Source organism: Frieseomelitta varia, unplaced genomic scaffold (genome assembly GCF_011392965.1).
Source record: "Frieseomelitta varia isolate USP_RPSP 00005682 unplaced genomic scaffold, Fvar_1.2 scaffold_965, whole genome shotgun sequence".
Lineage (NCBI taxonomy): Eukaryota > Metazoa > Arthropoda > Insecta > Hymenoptera > Apidae > Frieseomelitta > Frieseomelitta varia.
In genome coordinates, this window is record NW_025110773.1 from 364670 (window position 1) to 383648 (window position 18979).

Below are 18979 nucleotides of genomic sequence, written 5' to 3' on the forward strand. Positions count from 1 at the left end.
CTTCAAAATACTAAATATACTATATACTATATATACTAAGTATACTATATAATACTTCAAAATACTAAATATACTATATAATACTTCAAAATACTAAATCTCTCATAAAAAAAAAATACTCTTATACAGTCTATTTAATTATACTCAACTTCAATTAATAACTACTGAATTTCACGAAAGTTACAGCCAACAAACACTCTCAGAAACACTCAGAAGACAACCCATTCCAGCTTTAGCCACTGACTCGAATTGCAAAAACAAAGGAATCCACACCCATCCGGCTTAAAACCACCTTAAAATCCCTTACGTGGCAACAGAGAGCCACGTAGAACGCTCGGCGTTCGGTAAAAAAGAAAAAAAAAAAAAAAAAAAAATCGCCGCGTGCTACGTGATCCAGCCGAGCGACAGCTTATCGCCCGGGTACACCGATAGTCGACGAACGTGGTTACGCGATCGTCGGCCTTCGCCGGCGTCGCCCTTGGTGTCCATGGCCAGGCTCGGCTGCCAGGCGCGGGAGAAATGACAACGGGATCGGGTGTCATCCCGAGACTCGAACGAAAATGGAGAGCCTTCGATTTTTCCTCGGCCGAGCGACGACTAGGCTAAGCTAGGCTAGGCTAGGCTAGGCTAGGCTAGGCCTAGCCCGCAGAGCCTGTTACTCGTTTTACAGACACGCTTAACTTGCTTAACTCGGGGGGCACGGAAACACAGCCATGTGCGCACACCGGTCGTGGCCCAGATCCCGCCGTCTCGAAAAATCCACCCCGTTTCGTTACGTGATCTATAATACCAACTGTATAATACCAGCTACATCTCAAGATATATAAGAGCCGATCTAGGACGAGGCGTCTCATAGTCTCGAGCGGTGGTCCGACGATAGTCGAGGGAGAAGAGAACGGTGAGACAATCGTCGAGACACACGTTGCCTGACGCCTCTTCGGAAGCCGGAAGCAGCAGCACCGAACAGACCTCACCAGATAGAAGAATCACCGATAGAAGACGATCCGTCATGGGACCAGTCGTCGGTTTGCTATTGGCAGGCCTGGTTTCTGCGGCCCTGGCCAAGCCGGGGCTGCTGTCCGCGCCGTTGATCGCCACTCTGACATCCACGGCTGCCGTCGGGCCCGACGGAAGGGTCCTCGACACTCCGGAAGTCGCCGTGGCCAAGGCGGAACACGCGGCCGCCCATTTGAACGAGAGACTGAGGCTGGCCGACGCGGCTGCCAGGTCGGTAAGCGCGCAATCGATCCAGCTGATCGCTTCACCGGCTGCTCTTCTTGTACCCGGCGCACCCATAGGGCCCGACGGAAGGGTGGTAGACACGCCGGAAGTCGCCGTGGCCAAGGCGGCCCACGCTGCTGCCCAGGCGAACGAGAGGGCCAGCTTGGCGAACGAGGCTGCCAGATCCGCCGCTGCCGATCTTAACAGGTACTTTCGGAAATTAGTTAGTAATATACGGATAGTAATGTCGTTTTAACGTTCCCATTTACTGACGATAATTTGAAAAAAGTAATTTAGATGAAATGAAATTTTGTACAGAATCAAGAATATTACTTGTGCCTCAAGAATAATACTATTACCTCTATTGTATTGGGGAATATAATTGCAATATATTATTACAATATATACAATGTGTATTTAAAATACAGCACAAGAAGAAGAAGAATCTAGAATCTAGAAACTAAAATTTTATATTGTCTCGTATTAAGTATTAAAATCTAATATATTTTATGTCGAATCTAATATTTCATATAGTGCTGTAAATTTTATACAGTGTGCTATATTTGAGATGTGAATTCCCAGAAACAAGAAGAGTTTAATATTTTATACTGTAACGTAATTTTTATACGGTCCGTTGTTCACATTTCCAGAAACAAGAATAATCTAGAATCGACAATCTAGTATTTCATATTGTAATATAAATTTTATACAGTGTGCTAAAATACAGCACGTTTCGAGAAACAAGAGAAACCTAGAATTTAAAATATTGTATTGTCATAATACAGTATACATAGTAAAATATAGTACAGTACGTGCTGTATTTAAAACACAACACGTTCCCGAAAACAAGAAAACTCTCGAATCTAAAATTTTGTGTTGTTATAATACAGTACAGTATGTGCTGCATTTAAAACACAACGTGTTCCCAAAAGCAAGAAGACTCTCGAATCTAAAATTTTGTATTGATATAATACAGTGTACACAGTATAATAAAATACAGTATAATACAGTACATGCTGAATTTAAACCACAACACGTTCCCATCAGCAAAAAGACTAGAATCTAAAATTTTGTGTTGTTATAATACAGTATACACAGTATAATATAGTACAGTACGTGCTGAATTTAAAACACAACGTGTTCCCAAAAGCAAGAAGATTCTCGAATTTAAAATTTTGTATTGGTATAATACAGTGTACACAGTATAATAAAATACAGTATAATACAGTACGTGCTGAATTTAAACCACAACACGTTCGCATCAGCAAAAAGACTAGAATCTAAAATTTTGTGTTGTTATAATACAGTATACACAGTATAATATAGTACAGTACGTGCTGAATTTAAAACACAACGTGTTCCCAAAAGCAAGAAGACTCTTGAATCTAAAATTTTGTATTGGTATAATACAGTGGACACAGTATAATAAAATACAGTGCGTGCTGTATTTAAAACACAACACGTTCCCGAAAACAAGAAGACTCTAGAATCTAAAATTTTGTTATAATACAGTATACACAGTATAATATAGTACAGTACGTGCTGAATTTAAAACACAACGTGTTCCCAAAAGCAAGAAGACTCTCGAATCTAAAATTTTGTGTTGTTATAATAACAGTATACACAGTATAACACAGTACGTGCTGTATTTAAAACACAACACGTTCCCAAAAGCAAAAAGACTAGAATCTAAAATTTTGTATTAGTATAATACACAGTATAATAAAATACAGTATAATACAGTACGTGCTGTACACAGTATAGTAAAATACAGTATAATACAGTACGTGCTGTAATTAAAACACAACGCGTTCCCAAAAGCAAAAAGACTAGAATCTAAAATTTTGTATTAGTATAATACACAGTATAATACAGTACGTGCTGTACACAGTATAGTAAAATACAGTATAATACAGTACGTGCTGTATTTAAATCACAACGCGTTCCCATCAGCAAAAAGAGACTAGAATCTAAAATTTTATATTCTCATAACACAGTACGTGCTCTCTATTCAAGACACAACAGATTCCCCAAAAAACGAGAAGAATCTAGGACTCTACAAGTTTTCGAAATTTCTCATTTCAGATCTCTAGTTGTGGCGAACGCGATAGTGTCGCCAGCGGCGCTGCAGGCGGCCACGGTGGGCCCGGACGGAAGAGTGCAAGACACACCGGAAGTGGCGGCGGCGAAAGCGGCCCACGCGGCCGCTCAGATCAACGAGAGGGTGAACCTGGCGAACGAGGCGGCGAGATCGTCGGCCACGTTGGTCGCCGCTGGCCCCGCAGCAGCGGTGGCTGTCCCCTTGACGGTGGCGGTTCCTGGCGCGCCGCTCGGCCCGGACGGCAGGGTGCAGGACACGCCGGAAGTGGCCGCGGCCAGGGCTGCCCACGCGAACGCCCACCTCAACGAGAAGCTGAACCTGGCGAACGAGGCGGCCAGGTCTGCCGACGTTGTTGCTGTTGCTGGCCCTGCACTCGCCTACGGACGGCTCGTTATCTAATAGGGATCCGGATCATCCGCTGAAACACGTTCACCGCGGCTCCTTCCGACGAACGATCGCGAATATGAATTTTCGGGGAAAAAGAAGCTTCGCAGTAACCCATATAGAGCAGAGTTTACACGTAGACGTAAAGGTTTAATACACACGAATACACACACTCACTCACTCACACGTATAAGACACATACTGACAGGTAGAGATAGTTTTCTTTTCTATGAAGATAACAATATTGTTAGAGTATATATATTATATATATATATCTATAAACGTATCTGTAGCAGTGAACGTGTTAAGTTGAAAACTCGTGGATATTACTTGTTAGTGGGATTAAGTATGACAAGCTGCGAGTTGTTGGAGAGGGGACATGGCGCATCGATCGAACGATTTACGATTTCTAGTGTTCTCTTTGTTTTCTCTCTCTCTCTCTCTCTCCCTTTGTTTCTCTTTCTTTCTTTCTTTCTTTCTTTCTTTGGCTGACTTTACGATTACGGCACCTTCCTGTTTATTCCTTGGAATAATGGAAATTGAACGTCTCGGTTTTGCTTTTTGTCGTCGGGTTGCGAGGTCGTCGAAACTGCCACAGCGAGGTGAACGATGATTGTAGACTGGATTAATAAAGAGAATTTCGAGAAACATTAACTATCAATCGAACCCAAATTGCTCCTTCTGAATCATCGATTCAACAAAGGAAATTGAAACGTTCTTTAAAAGCTGCGGGATACAAGGAGTGTGAGAGATATTTGTTACAAAACCGAGGGTGATTAGCGGTAACAGTATCGCCAGTGAAAAAGTGGATCTTGCGTGTCTCAGCTGGCAACGAATTCGAAGAAAAAAATCCCGGCGTCCAGTTTCATTCTGACACAATAGACGATGGGGAATCGATACATATTAATGTCGAGGCGATTCTCTAACAAAATGCGTTGCGATGGCAACGAATTTGGGTCGGGGATATATAACTCGAGTAATTAGCCTGACGTTTGTTCAGGTGTGATGGAGCCAACAACTTCCTACAACACGACAACACCTATAACAAACGAATTCGAAACAAATAAATTCGAATTTCAAATTTTCATTTCTGTTTCGTCGTGATTTGATCTCGAAGTTCTTAAGCGTTGTTAAAAATTAACTTATACGTTAAATATCATTTGACAAGTAGCTTTGTATACTTTATAATTTTGAACAGATATAGTAAATCTAGTTGATTAGAAGATTTAGTACTGTTCCTAACATTAAATTAACAAAAAAGATTCTAATGGAATAAGAATGTTTCGAACAAATTTACGTTGCGACCAGATGAAGGAAATAGAATTCTTGCATGCATCCGTAAAAGGAAATGTTCGGCTAATAAGCTTTGTGTTTAATATGGAGGCATAAAGTGCACAATGATGTTGACGTCAAGGTATAGTAATTTTGCGCGTTAATATATTGCAAAATCCCGTTGATTGCGTCCCATTAGCGACTCTGATGCTCTTTTTGGCCTCTCGTTAACTGTTCTGCAAACAATTTCTTTGATACGCTACATTAACAACAGCAATTTCTCGCTAAAATTAATCACGAGCTTCGTAAATACAGAATTACGTTTGTTCAAGTAATCAAGATTCCGCTAATTTCTTCGTAATTTACAAATTTCGATGTTCCAATTTGTACAATAAATAAATAAAATTAAATTCAATGCTTTGTTTGCACAAAATAATTCATAAAATGTACGAAGTTTCATTGAATAATACACGAAACATAAGATAGTTTGCAATATAATTTTATTTAAATACCAATCGTCAGTAGACCGACAGTTTTCAATAAACTTCGTCTAACGTTTCAAATTTGTCTCTGAAATTCCATTTCAATGTTTTAAATTCGCTTCAAACACCGCTGTTCCAACGATACGGCAAACTGTCTTCTGCAACGCAGAATTGCAAATATATCTCCCACATAGAAGGCGATATCTCGAACACATTTGCGAACCTGTGCCATATTTTGTAAAATATCCATGAATTATCTTGGAAAACTGGCAAGCCGATCGCCACAGCGAGACGACCGTGAAGATTATACATACATACATATTAGGGTATAGTAGGGAGTTCAGGTTTTCAACCGCGGAGAAAACATGTTTGTGAAAATGTTCGAGAGCCGGATTCCAAGCGGACCTTGAGGACCTTGAGGACCGAGCGTGACCAGTTCTCAGCTCCCTCGGTCCTTGCGTTTCCGCCATGTTCTGGCAACACCCTCGAGGCTTCTCGCGTGTTTTCTATATAAAGTGGCAGATGCACGCCGTGCAGATTTAAAAGATGCCCGATCGAATCGCCATGAGCTGCGTATACGTAAGGAGGAACGTTATAGTCGCGTGGGTGAATGGAATGGTGGATGCTTTTTGCTTGCTTATGGGTATGCTTCGCTTATCGCGGGGTGTACAGTGTTTCTCAAGCTTTCGTTTCTCTCGAATGTGCCATTTGTGTTGCGTTTTACCTGGTGATCTTTAATTGCTAATTTAAACGCTTGACTTTATTCGAAATTAATCTATTGATCTCATTAATCTGGAGATTTAAATACTAGGGTACCAGTTTAACTCATACTCTACTGATTTATACTTTTTAACATCAAATACTATCGTTGTAATTAGTATACATACTTAAAGAGTACAGTATTGTAAGTAGTATACATATTATACTGATTTGTAGTATTAATAACAAATACTGTCATAGTAATTAGTATACATACTTAAATAGTACAGTATTATAAATAGTATACATACTTTTATACTTTATACTTTCTTAAATACTTTCAATACACTGTCAGTATACTAACATAGTACATTAAATACACTAACTATAATTCTGAAGTCCAAATACCATGGATGCAATATTCATCTCCAAAATGCAATATTCGTCTATCTATCGAGCATGGATTAAATTGTCCAATTCTTGAACGATCGTATTCAGGTGCTCCTCCTCTTTTGTTGTCTCGTTTCATCCGGCTCGGCCGAATCAGCCAGGCCAATCCTCGGATATCAGGACAGTTACGGTCAATACAGTTTCGGGTACAGTGCACCAGGTTCAGCAAGGTCAGAGGTTAGAACATCGAATGGCGAAACTCGAGGCGTTTACAGTTACATCGACGACGCAGGCGTTATTCAAACCACTCAGTACACTGCTGACAGTAAAAACGGCTTCCGTGTGACCGCCACCAATCTACCCCAGGCGCCACTTCCGGTAAAGATAAACAGCAAGCCGAATGAATGAATTTTGATGTGTTACTAGTAACCGATTAGTTTTGATATTATTACTGTTTGAGATACTATATTACTAATCTCAAGTGTTACTAATGCTTGGAATATATATTATTAATACTTGACATTACTAATTTCAAGTATTATCAATACTTGGTACCATAATACTACTAATTTCAAGTATTACTAATACTTAGAATATATGCTGCTAATACTCGATAAGATAGTACTACTAATTTCAAGTGTTACTAATACTAACACTATTGGAATATATATATTACCAATACCTGTAACTATTTCGTACTAGTATCTGATACTATTTATTTGTTTGAAGTGTTGCTAATACTTGATATTAATAATTATTTGATCTAACATGAGCGTGATACTTGTTACTACTTTATGCACTATATTAATAATCGTTACTTCCAAACATTTGTTATTAACTTCGTTGATATTGCTAATAGTTGTTCAATTTTATTGACAACGAATTTTCCAGATACAAAGAGCTGATACTCCTCAGCTGGAGGAGGAACTGGCAGGGGAAGAGAATAAAATAGGAGAGAACAATGTATTCTTGCGAGAATTGCAGCCATTGATGAAGATTTCTCAGACAGACGAAAGGGCAAAGGAAGGATACAAAATAAACGAAAGCAACGTGTTTCTACAAGGATTGGACACGGTACGATACGTATCTTTCAGCGCAATGAAATTACATTTTTAAAATTGAATAATTTACATTGCTGCGTAAAAATATTCGAAACAACTTCTGCTAGTTAATTGCATTTCCTAAATGTAATTAATTACATTAATTAAATATATAAAAAGATATTTGTAATTGGATATTACTGGAGCTAATTAAAGCAAATGCGTAATGTTAATCTGAATAATTTAGCTGGGGTCCAAAGTTGAATCGACGAGAAATGAAAATACTAAGGCGTCAGTGAAAACAACGAGCAGTGAGATAGTACCTAAAACAATCAAAGAGTCTACGATACCTGTCTTTCGAATTTCCCATGGAAATATTTTGCTCGTTCCATCCCTCGTACAAGCACCAACGAATGTCAAAGGTATAATATTGTACAATTCTTACAAAATATAATTTTATTCTTCTGAAACGAAATTTCAAGGTTTCAAATTATTTACGACTGTGATAACTCTGCGGCCATTCTTTTTACAGTGTTTCTATTTCTGTTTCAATTTAAATTTTAATTTATGGAAGTAAGCACGCAGATAACCAAAATTTGAATGACAGACGAAAAACGACTACGCAGTAATTTAATTTTGTCGATCCAAATTCTTATATAAAAGTTGCTTTATTACCATTTTTTATCGCTCGACCGCTTTTTTTGCATATTTAGAAGCAAGGGCGATCCGATTAATTTTTTTCCTGGTTTAAATGTCTCGAAATCAGTTGCGTGAGTAAGAGATTTCGTTCCTCGTTCCGAAGGTCGCTCCGTTTCCGGGGCCAATGATCTTCCTAGATTACCTTCGCCATCGGCCTTTGACTTTTACTCTCACATTTTGCTTGATCCACCGATTTTAAAAAAACCAAACATGAGGATAAATTTTTATCAAAGATTAACGTAACTGAAAAATTATTATTAATATAATTTGTTAATTTTACCAAATTAAAACAGTGAACATTAATTTTATTCCACTTGATTTAATTAATTCAACTAGTGCTGAATAATAAAGTAATTTAAAATAATTTTTTTGAAGAAAGGCAAAGATAAAGACTGAATCTTTGTACAACTTGCCGCGAGGGAACGTTTCACGATCACGACCACGATCAAAATTGAAAGTTATTCCTGTTGTCTTCAGGTATAAAAACTTGTCATCCACGAGTGATTCTATTCTATTCAGTAGGCGAGCAGGAAATGACTAACCTTGAACGTGACACAATACGACGGTCGCTATAATCTCAAACGACAGGCTTGCGATTTAACGAGGCGAATACTTTCGTCGTTTGACAAATTAGTATTCCGGAACGAAGATTTCACGCTTTTGGAGAAATTTTTTCGAAAAAGAATACAGAATCTAGAAACTAATAACTGATCTTTCCTGAATTTCACGACGTTCGCAAAGCCAAAAATTTCCAAGCGTAAATTTCTAAATTAAGAGTTCCTCAGCGTGTTTACAAGATTTCTTAATCTCAAAATTTTTTTCTGTTCGCGACAGGTCCTTCCATCGCCCCAGCAAGCACCACGTTGAAAACCAATCGAGACAACGAGCCGATTAACAAGAACGAACGAACGGAGGAGCAAGATAAACCAATTGATTTGTCCAAAGAAATAATTTCACCTCTCGATACTTTACCTCTGTATTCTGATTACTCAACTCTCGTCAAATATTCTGCTGTCCCGTCACTTCACTACGTTGTTTACAATGCGCAATGAATTTTATTTTATCACGCGACAAGATTTTATTATTTTTATATATATATATATATACATATATACACACACACACACTCAATTAATGTGTCAATGAAGCATTTGAAGTGAAAAGATCGTCGGTCTTTCTTTTTTCTTTTCTTATCTCAAACCTGAAAAATAAAAGTTTTCCAGATTACTTCAAGATTTCTCGTCGCTCTTACCTCGATATTACCTTATTACTCTCACAGATTTGCACGTGTCTCAGAGAAATCAATACGCCGGCTTGATTCTTGTACATTTGTCAATTTATTTTTATTCTTCTTTACAAAATAATGCCGACTACCATAGGACAATGAAACGTAGGAATACACGACGCACATATATAATCCATGTCAATAATTGATATCGATCGAAAATTAACTCCAACATTCTCCATCGTCCTCTTCGTCGTCCGTCGTTCGTCGGTTTCCCCGTAAGAAAATAACGCGCTTGCAAAGAAAGAGAAATATAAACCTCAAATCATCGTTATCGTTATCCTTTCGTTCGCCGCCGCGAAGAAACTTAATTGTAGTAAAGGCCTTCGTTTAATTAATAATACGTCAGCGTTATACTTTGTCCTTCTCGTCTCGCGAGAAACGTACGATAAAAACCTATATTTACATACGTGTCGATTAAAAAACTGGCGAACAGAAATGAATGTCGTTTGATTGATTTGCGAAAAGAAGGAAGAAGTATAATTTTCTCTCTCTCTCTCTCTCGAACTTGATCATTGCAACTCGCAATGCACGTGATAATTTTTCATTCTGTTGCGTGGGTGTAGATCATTAATTATTCGAAGGGCAGTGGAATGAAAAACAATGGGAATTTAATAGAGAAAGAAGTATAATTTCTCACGGATATGACAGAGAAATAATTAATATTGGAATGGAAAAATGCTGAGACTGTTTAAGAAGCACAGAACAACCCTTCTTGACCGATTTTGAAAAACAATTAATCCCTCTGTAATATGTATCTTTCGATTTTAATTTCATCATTTTAATTTTCTTCCATTAAATTCAATTTACCATATTATTTTTCACAAATTTCAAAGTAAAAGATGTTTCTTTACTGCCAGTGATTGTCACGAGGCTATTTAACTACAGTAAATGATAATATTTTCAAACCGTGAAAATATTTATTATTTTAATATTTTAATTTCAGTATCTTTTCCAGTAAATGAAATTCTAAGTTTTACAGAGGGTTAATTTGAAAAATTTTCAACGTTTTATACCTCTTCCAAAGTTAAAGTGAATGTGAATATTATAAAAGAAAAAAAAAAAAAAAAAAACAAACAAACGAAGGGTTGAACTATACTTTCATCCCCTCTACACACTAACCTCGACAAATAATACTGAACGCAAAAAAGAAATACCACGATCGATAGATCTCGATTCTAATAACGTACGACTCTATCCAAACTCTTAATCATTGAACGATATAATGATTAATTCGACAATAATTAGCAGACGTCGACGTCAGTAATAACGAGGGCTAAATTTTCGATCGTTATAATCGATAATCTCGTTTAAAAGTCGCAATAATTCATATTCTCAACGGAAATATATATATATTTACTTATAATAATCGGAAATATATATATATTTACTTATAATAATCGGTAATGGTAATGAATTATTGATAATAGTAATAAAACGACGCAAATGTCCCCTGTGTCGCTCGTTTTTCTTTTACGCACCCGGCCGTTGCCATAATCGCAATACACGTCCCCTTGTACATATAATATAAATCTAAATATTAATATATATATATTTTTATATATACTTTTTTTTATAATATTCATATTTATATATATATATATATATATATTTTTATATATATATATAACATATTCGTCCTAAAATTGCGCGTGTCCACGCGCGATTAAATCTGATTAGCGACTTTTTTTAAACACCACCTCTCTCACCCTTTCATTTCCCACCCACTCTTGTCCCTTGTTGTTTCGTTTCGTTCGAATTCCATCGAACGTGAATTTTATTTCTTCCACGCGAAGAAACAAATAATTTAACAAAGCCAGGATAAATGATTTTGTGATACGTAGCGTTTAATTGCTGGACTTTGGCAGCTTTTACTTTGACACTTTCTCTCTTGTTTTCATTTTCAGTATTTTTCTAAAGAAACAGGTTGAACTGTCTTTCCAATAGAAATGTTCATCCTTGTTATTCTTGTCAATAGACAAAATCTCATTGAGAAGAATTTCTCAATGAAATAAAAAAGTCAAGGAACAACTGCGATAAATTTTGTATAAAATTTCTGAGAAACCATAACCAATATATATTCATATGTATAAATTAAATTTAAATTATATTTAAATTATATAAAAACTTTCGGAGAGTTATTTATTCCCACGACAGATCGTTTTATAATTTTGTCCTTTATTATTCGCGTTATTATTTCTCAACACTCGACGAAATTCGAACGTTCGCGCATCATTCTTCATCGCGATTTCCATTCTTCTACAGGGTGGAAAATGAACGAGATCGGAGGACGAAAGAAATACTGCTGGATCGAGGAACATTTTACTCAATGTCCTTCCCTCCATTTGCCGCACAGCTCTAGATTTTTTTCAACTAATTTTACAACGTACTCGACAGTTTGATATATTGATGCTTCTCTCCATCTTCACTCTTTCTTTTATTCTTCATTTTTCTTTCTCCCTTTTAAATCGTGTTCGAGCATTTCACCGTGAGCTACTACCTGTCGCTTTCTCCCTTCTACGATACTTTGACTTCTCTCTCTCTCTTTCTCTTTCTCATTGTTTTAGTTACGTGGGCGGTATTCTCTTGAAACGTCAACGAAAGAATTTACAGTGAGCCATTTTTCATCTTACATCTTTCTTCTCTTTTTCTTTTCCTTTTTTTTTTTTGCTTTGAAAATCTGAAGATTTAGATTTTCAGAAAATTATAGATTTTTCTGAATTACATTTGTTCATTCGAAGTGGAAAATTTGGAGTCTTGAGGGTGGAAAATTTTAACAAGGGACATTCCGGACTCGAGATGGCTGAATTTCGAATTTCAGGCTACAATTGTGAAATTTTCAATAAATTGATTTTTTCAAATCGATTTCACTTCATTCGTCAAATTCTGGATGAAAAATGGCTCGACAAATATTAATACGATTCCTCTTTAAATCTTTAATTACACGCTAGTGTAATTCGCGAAACTACGTCGATTTATCTTAACGACGATAAAACATTATACAACTTTTCTTATTAATCTGTTTTCTTTTATTTTTTTTTTTCCTCGTATATAGTATATATGTGTATATGTTCCTGTGTGTACGTGTGTGTGCGCGAGCATATGGAGCTCTTTGTCTATGCTGGTCCAACGTACAATACTTCGAATAAAAATTCTGTCTTTCTTCTTCTTCTTCTTCTTCTTTTTCTGATCATTGGAATTATTATTTAGATCATGTCACACTGTTGAGTGATTATCTAATACAAGTAAATTGAATACGATAACTCTCACAATCGGGGATGACTTGAAAATGAAAAAATTTCAATTGTAACGACTGCCAACACTGTAATTTTTGACAATATTAATTCAGTACATTTTCAAAACTTTGTGGTTTAAATATTTTTTTCTTAAATAATACAAGTGTGTATCACTCCCTATATATACTTGGTGCTAAGTATACTCTACTGCTACTTCCATAACAATTCCAAGTATCAAACAGAATGATCAATTCATCCATCTTCTTTTCTCTTTCTCGAAGAAGAATGTCAGTCATTTTTTTTTTTTTTTCCCTCGAAGAACGACCAGCATTGAATCTCATAGCGTCAGTTAATCGTACATTATCTACACAATACTGTTTTGCGAGTATCGATTAATCTTACGATCGAGGCTAATTAGCATCAGCGACGAGTTATCCGACGTTAAACGATAAATTACGGGCAATTGACTTTTTATCGTCCCTATTATAGAGTCCGGACGCACGGTCCTGAACAGACGACAGTTCTCGATTATTATTATATAGAAATACGTAGAACGATTCATTCTCTCTTTCTCTCTCTCTTTCACATACACATACTTTCTCCCTCTCTTTGTCCATCATTCACTCTGCAGTTTTACTTTTTCGGAAAGATGCGAGTCTTCGTCGAGATCTCCTATTTTTTTTTCTTTTTTTTTTTTTTTTTTTTTTTTTTTTTTTTTGTTCTCCGCACACACTTAGAAATTTTCTACGAGAAAGATGAGATACTTCTTTTTTTTTCCTTTTTTTCTTCTGAGGAATTTTCCGCGATACGTGTGATTAGCTTTTTGTTGAGAAGATTTTTCTCCTTCTTGGAAGAAACGACGTATTCGTTTCGTATTCTTTCGTCGATATTGGCTCGATATCATAAATTAAGATTGACTGACAAATCATCTCTCAGGTATTCCGACAGCAGTGCACCGTCAAATTTCGATCAAGGGTCCTCCAAGATTTGGTGTGGTACAAATACTGTAATGTAGTGCAATGATTAATCAATCGACGTCGAGTTGCCAACGACGAGTAACTAACTTTTTCACCGGATCGTAAATGTACTAAAAATTAGAGAAAAACAGTCTCTGAAATATTAATTCGAAGATAATAAAATTAAATTAGATTAATTAACGATCACACTCTAAGTCTACGATAATTTCTAAAACTTAAGGAAAAGTCACGTTGATCGAATCTAAGGAATATTTTTGTCTTCAGGAACGAGACGAAATGAAATTTCCTTAGATACCAATTCGACAACAATCTGGGTCAGATTAATTAATTATCGCACGCTATATCTACGATTACTTTACAGTTAGTTATAATACTATTGATATACTTTTACAGGGGATTATCGCCAAATATTCTCCTATGTTAAACAGTATTTATAATTAGTACTATCATTATTATTATTAATTAACGTTAACGATGCTAGATTCAATCGACGACACTAGTACTCTGTCGACTTCATTGGAATTCTCTTTTCTCTTTCCTTGTCCCGTTTTACAGAGTCGAGTTTCTTTCTCTCTGTTGTTCTTTCTTTCGAAAATTCTGGAATATTTTTTTCTCGATAGCGCGCTCCTCCTATCACAGATAAGATTTATGATAGCCAGACCGCGGACGCTTATGCTATAATTCATACTTCTGCGAGTATTACTGAGAGAACGAAACTTACGTCTAAATATTAAAATATTAAATACTATTTGATTTTAAAATACTATTTAATACTTAATATTATTGCAATTTGTTTCAATGGATGTTATTACATTCTTCGTCGGTATTTCTTTTTTTTTATTTTTTTATTTTTTATTTTTTTATTTTCACCGACTAATATTTTCCACAAGTGTGCATAAAAATCCGCAGTCTAATGACAGTTGACAATCACGTTTGCAATCGATCGATCGAAATTCGCCAATGCACCGTTTTCCCCCTCGATCGGAACGAGGAAAGGATCGATCATGATCCCATTTCCTTGCGTGGAAAATCAAAACGAGTTCTTTCGTCGTTTGTTCGAAAAGATTCGCGACATATCAAAGTCTTTTTTTTTTTTTTTTTTTGGTTCAATGTAGAATGACGGTTGCGATTGAATTGTGTCGAGGAATTATAAGAAAGACGTTTTATAATATGTAGAATATGTCCTTAGGCCTCGTATTGATCGTGTTTCAATTCGATTGCTTAATTGTTCTGTTTTTACTTTTCGTTGAAAATTACTTCGTCATTGGCATTAAACAAAAATTACATTTTTGACAACGAGCATATTGTAGTTTTGGTACAAATTTTACAAATTTTGAAGTTAAATTTTCCTATCCTTGCGAAAGAATTCTGTAATTTTATCTTTCATAAAATTGAAACAGAACAATTAAATTTATATTTGTACATGTGTTCGAATGATTCGACATAATGGTGTACGGAGGAGAGCGTCATGCAAAAGATTTCTCATTAAGAAACGTTAATCGTTGCTGATTCGAGCGTTCCCTCCATCGTTCACTATATTTTTCATTAGGATTAACACAGTATTTTCATCCAAATTAGAAGATATTCTCAAAGTGTACAGTGGAATTTTCGTTAAACAATGTTCATTCTCCAATTTATTAAAATTCCAATATTTTCCAATTTTTCCAGCGATGAAACACTATCATCATTTTATACTCGTTTTTCTACAAACATTAAAACAATTATAACTTCTCATTAACAAAAATATTAATCAAAATCTCCATTAAGTCCTACATAAAAACACCCCAAATTCAAAGTTCAATAACTTTATAACAAATAATCACAGATAATTTGTATTTACACCTCTCGAAACTGCCAATCTTGACCTTTAAAATTTCGTTCGAGTCATCTCAATCCGACTTCCGGTTCCGGTGATATCCCCGTTAGAACCAAAATCTAATTTCTTTTCATTTCACTCACCGATTAAAAAACTCCAAAATTCAAAGTCCTATAACTTTTCAACAAACGATCAGAAATTATTCAGGCTAACACTGTTGGAAGGAGTGAATCTTCCTCTTTAAAATGCTGTGCGGATCATCTTGATCGGGCTTCTGGTTCCGGAGATATCGTCGTCGGGAGCGAAGTGTAATTTTTCCAGTTCCGCTGTCGCTGTCTCGCTCGCACGCGTCGACCTCTCGCTCTCACTCGGCGCGCTGACCTGCCCCAAGCGCATTACGCGTGACCCCACTCAATGAAACCACGTGACCGCTGCTACTACTGCTACTACTACTACTATTACTACTACTACTGCTACTACTACTTGCGCGTACGCATTTCCAGGAAAAAATGTAGGTCACACGGCTGGCGCGCATTCATAAGTAAGGCCGAACTTTAAAGGCTCGTATCTCGGAGACGGATTGAGATATCGACTTGGGACAAAGTGCGTTTTACTTGACGTACCTTCCCCTATACACTGATCGAGTTTGAAAGGAAAATTTTCATTAGTTTCTTTTTTTTTTTTAATTCTTTTCTTTCAATCAGATATAGCGGATATTTAGAATTTTCTAACATCGAGAAAACGTGTACGAGATACTCTAAACTTGTTTGCCTATAACTGATCGTATCTTTTAAAACACTAATGATTTAGCAACGTTTCACAATTCTGTCGTATGATCCACTGTAACAGATAAGAAATTCAATTCGAATTATTTACGAAGAATTAGTATTCTTATGTAAAATTTGAACTTTCTTAAATGGACATCATTCGTTACTTCATGACTGTTCCACTGAATCACTTTTTAATTGATTCATCTATTTGTTTTTTTTTTTTTTTTTTTTTTTTTTTTTTTTATTAGAACGATGAAGAAGATGCAACAACGAATCGGCAACAACACCAGTTATAAAAATGCTCCGGTGAATGTTCACGTGCTGAGAAGGTCGAAGCTTCGAGTGTGACAGTCACAGCAATAGTAAAAAAATAGAGGAGCTTCTGCAAAATGGAATCACCTTCCTTCGAAGACGCTAATCTTCGAATCTCAATGATCGTGCAATTTGCACGGAGATCGAAACATTTTCAGGGACAGTTTCGCTCTTCTTTTTTCTTTTCTTTTTCTCTTTCGAAGGTTGAGCTTCCTTTTTGCTGCAGTAATTATAAAACGTGCCAACAGTAGTAGCGATAGCAGGCCGTTCGTGAGTTGACGAAGAGTAGGAAGACGACGATAGGCAGTAGAGTAGTGAAATGGTCGATGATCGGTTTTTGTTCGAGCTGGAAGAAAAATTAGTGGAAACAGAAAAAAAAGGCGCCAACAACACACCGTTGGGAAAAGAAAAGCGAAGGGTCGCAGCGACGATTAAAATACATGATAATCTCTTTCTATGTACATCGATGATCAAATGTTTTAAAAAAATAATAAAATTGAAAATATTTCTTTCAAGCTTTTCGTATTGGCAATCAGACAACACTTTGATATAAAACAATCAATGAATAGCATCTCGAAATCTCTCTTGATAATCAAGTATCTGGAAGCAGAAAGATTAATGATAATTTAATTTAAAAAATTTCATTCAACAACAGCGTATTTTAAATTTCATTAAATGTCGTGAAAATATTGAAAGAAAAATACTGCGACTTCGTGTGTGAAATTCAACGTATGCAGTGGAAATTTTTTCCTTACAAACGTTTCGATTTCAATTTGCTGATGGAAATAATAATGTTATTATATCTTGACATAATAGAACGACGAAGTGGTCCATGACGTGGTTCCCCTTCTCTCTTCGTTCAAATCTCTTCCTTTTTCTTTTCGCGACAGAGTTCATGCTGGAGATGTAAATTTTCAGAAGGTAGAAAAAAAAAAAAGGGGGGGAAAGGTATAGTACATCTACGTACATCGAGATTAGTGTGTACACATATATAGTATACGGACAGAACTACCGTATGTGAAATTTAAAATAATGAAGTGCTAATCAATTAAGTGATAATCACTGATCAGATCATACTAACATCTGTGTCAAATAAATTCCAATAGGGCATTTCTTAAATTCCAATAATTTCTATACTGTGACACTTTTTAACAAATCTACGCGTAATTGTAATCTTTCGGATAAAATTATTCTTCACTATCATTCATCGAAATTTTAATAATCTAACGAATTTCACAATGTTTGGCAAAATTTTATTACGACTGACGTACTCGCGATGAATTTCGCTCGAAAAGGAATGCGCGAGATCTCGCGCTGCTCGATTCCGCCGAATTTTTTAAATTTTATTTTTCATCGGTCGGAGAAAATTGAGCTGGTCTCGAATGGATCTGGCGAACAGTGAATTTTGTTTGTTCGTGGACAAAATTCGCGGGATAGTTATTATTTTATTCCTCTCTCTCTTTCTTTTCGACTCGTTGTTTGCACAGATTTCCAGCCTGGTCGTTTAATTGGATTTCGTTGAAACTTAATACGTAGTTTCTGCGATTGTTAGAGCGAATATTTTCGACGGAACGAGAATGTTTTCCCTTCTTTATATCTTTCAGTAAAAGGATACGTTTCAGGAACTCGATATTTCCTTCTTCTCTGTGAATTTTCTCCGCATTTTCAATATAGTAAATATCTAGCGTAACATTGGAATTTAAGAAATTCACTTTCGAATTCCTCTGAACGAATCGCGTGAAAATTTAGAATTCTGAGAATTTTATAATTTAATTCTGTCTCAACTTCCAAAAAACTCCAAAATTTTTTCGATTATTTCAACCATTTGGTTGAAGTAACGAGTGAAATTATTCAAATTTCTAAGAGTAAGTAATAAAAGTAATTTAATTTAACAAATCACAATAACTGAAATTATGTCTGACATAATTTCTAATTTTCCACTTGTGATAATGATTGCTTGTCCAACTTCGATTCGAAAGGGACAGAGAAGACAGAAAAGACAGAGACAGAACAGCGTGTCAAGGTTTCAGAAGAAAGACGATTTTGTTAGAGAAAAACAACCGAGCAACAGGCAAACTAAAACGTTGAAACTCGAAGAAAAAAATGCTGACACGTCGTCTCGGTGCCATCTTTTCCTTTCATTCCGTTGGAACATCGCGAATGATCAGTATTATTCTGTCAATCATTCAGGATGCTCGTCTTAAAAATAAAAAAAAAAAAGTAAAAAAAAAAAAATAAATTTATCAAAAAGATCTGCCATCGTAAAGAAATTTAATTAACATCTTCTATCTTCTT

At 36.0% G+C, this 18979-nt stretch overlaps 2 protein-coding genes across 2 annotated transcripts; both read left to right on the forward strand.

The window, feature by feature from the left end:
• The first annotated feature begins 528 nt into the window (after positions 1–528).
• Positions 529–4354, forward strand: LOC122538156 (cuticle protein 18.7-like). Its single transcript, XM_043671981.1, has 2 exons — positions 529–1428; positions 3307–4354. The coding sequence occupies exons 1-2, from the start codon at positions 1010–1012 to the stop codon at positions 3719–3721; spliced, it is 834 nt and encodes a 277-aa protein (XP_043527916.1). The 5' UTR covers positions 529–1009; the 3' UTR covers positions 3722–4354.
• Positions 4355–6007: 1653 nt separating this feature from the next.
• Positions 6008–9392, forward strand: LOC122538155. The gene is made up of 5 exons (XM_043671980.1): positions 6008–6039; positions 6658–6927; positions 7441–7623; positions 7837–8011; positions 9123–9392. Exons 1-5 carry the CDS (start codon positions 6025–6027, stop codon positions 9338–9340), a joined length of 861 nt encoding a protein of 286 aa, XP_043527915.1. The 5' UTR covers positions 6008–6024; the 3' UTR covers positions 9341–9392.
• Positions 9393–18979: the final 9587 nt, after the last annotated feature.

Excerpts from the sequence above, each read along its gene's own strand:
- LOC122538156 (XM_043671981.1), top strand. The coding sequence starts at position 1,010 with ATGGGACCAGTCGTCGGTTTGCTATTGGCAGGCCTGGTTTCTGCGGCC. Across the intron at positions 1,429-3,306 it reads GCCGCTGCCGATCTTAACAG|ATCTCTAGTTGTGGCGAACG; the intron begins GTACTTTCGGAA and ends TTCTCATTTCAG.
- LOC122538155 (XM_043671980.1), top strand. Across the intron at positions 6,928-7,440 it reads TACCCCAGGCGCCACTTCCG|ATACAAAGAGCTGATACTCC; the intron begins GTAAAGATAAAC and ends CGAATTTTCCAG. Across the intron at positions 7,624-7,836 it reads TTCTACAAGGATTGGACACG|CTGGGGTCCAAAGTTGAATC; the intron begins GTACGATACGTA and ends TGAATAATTTAG.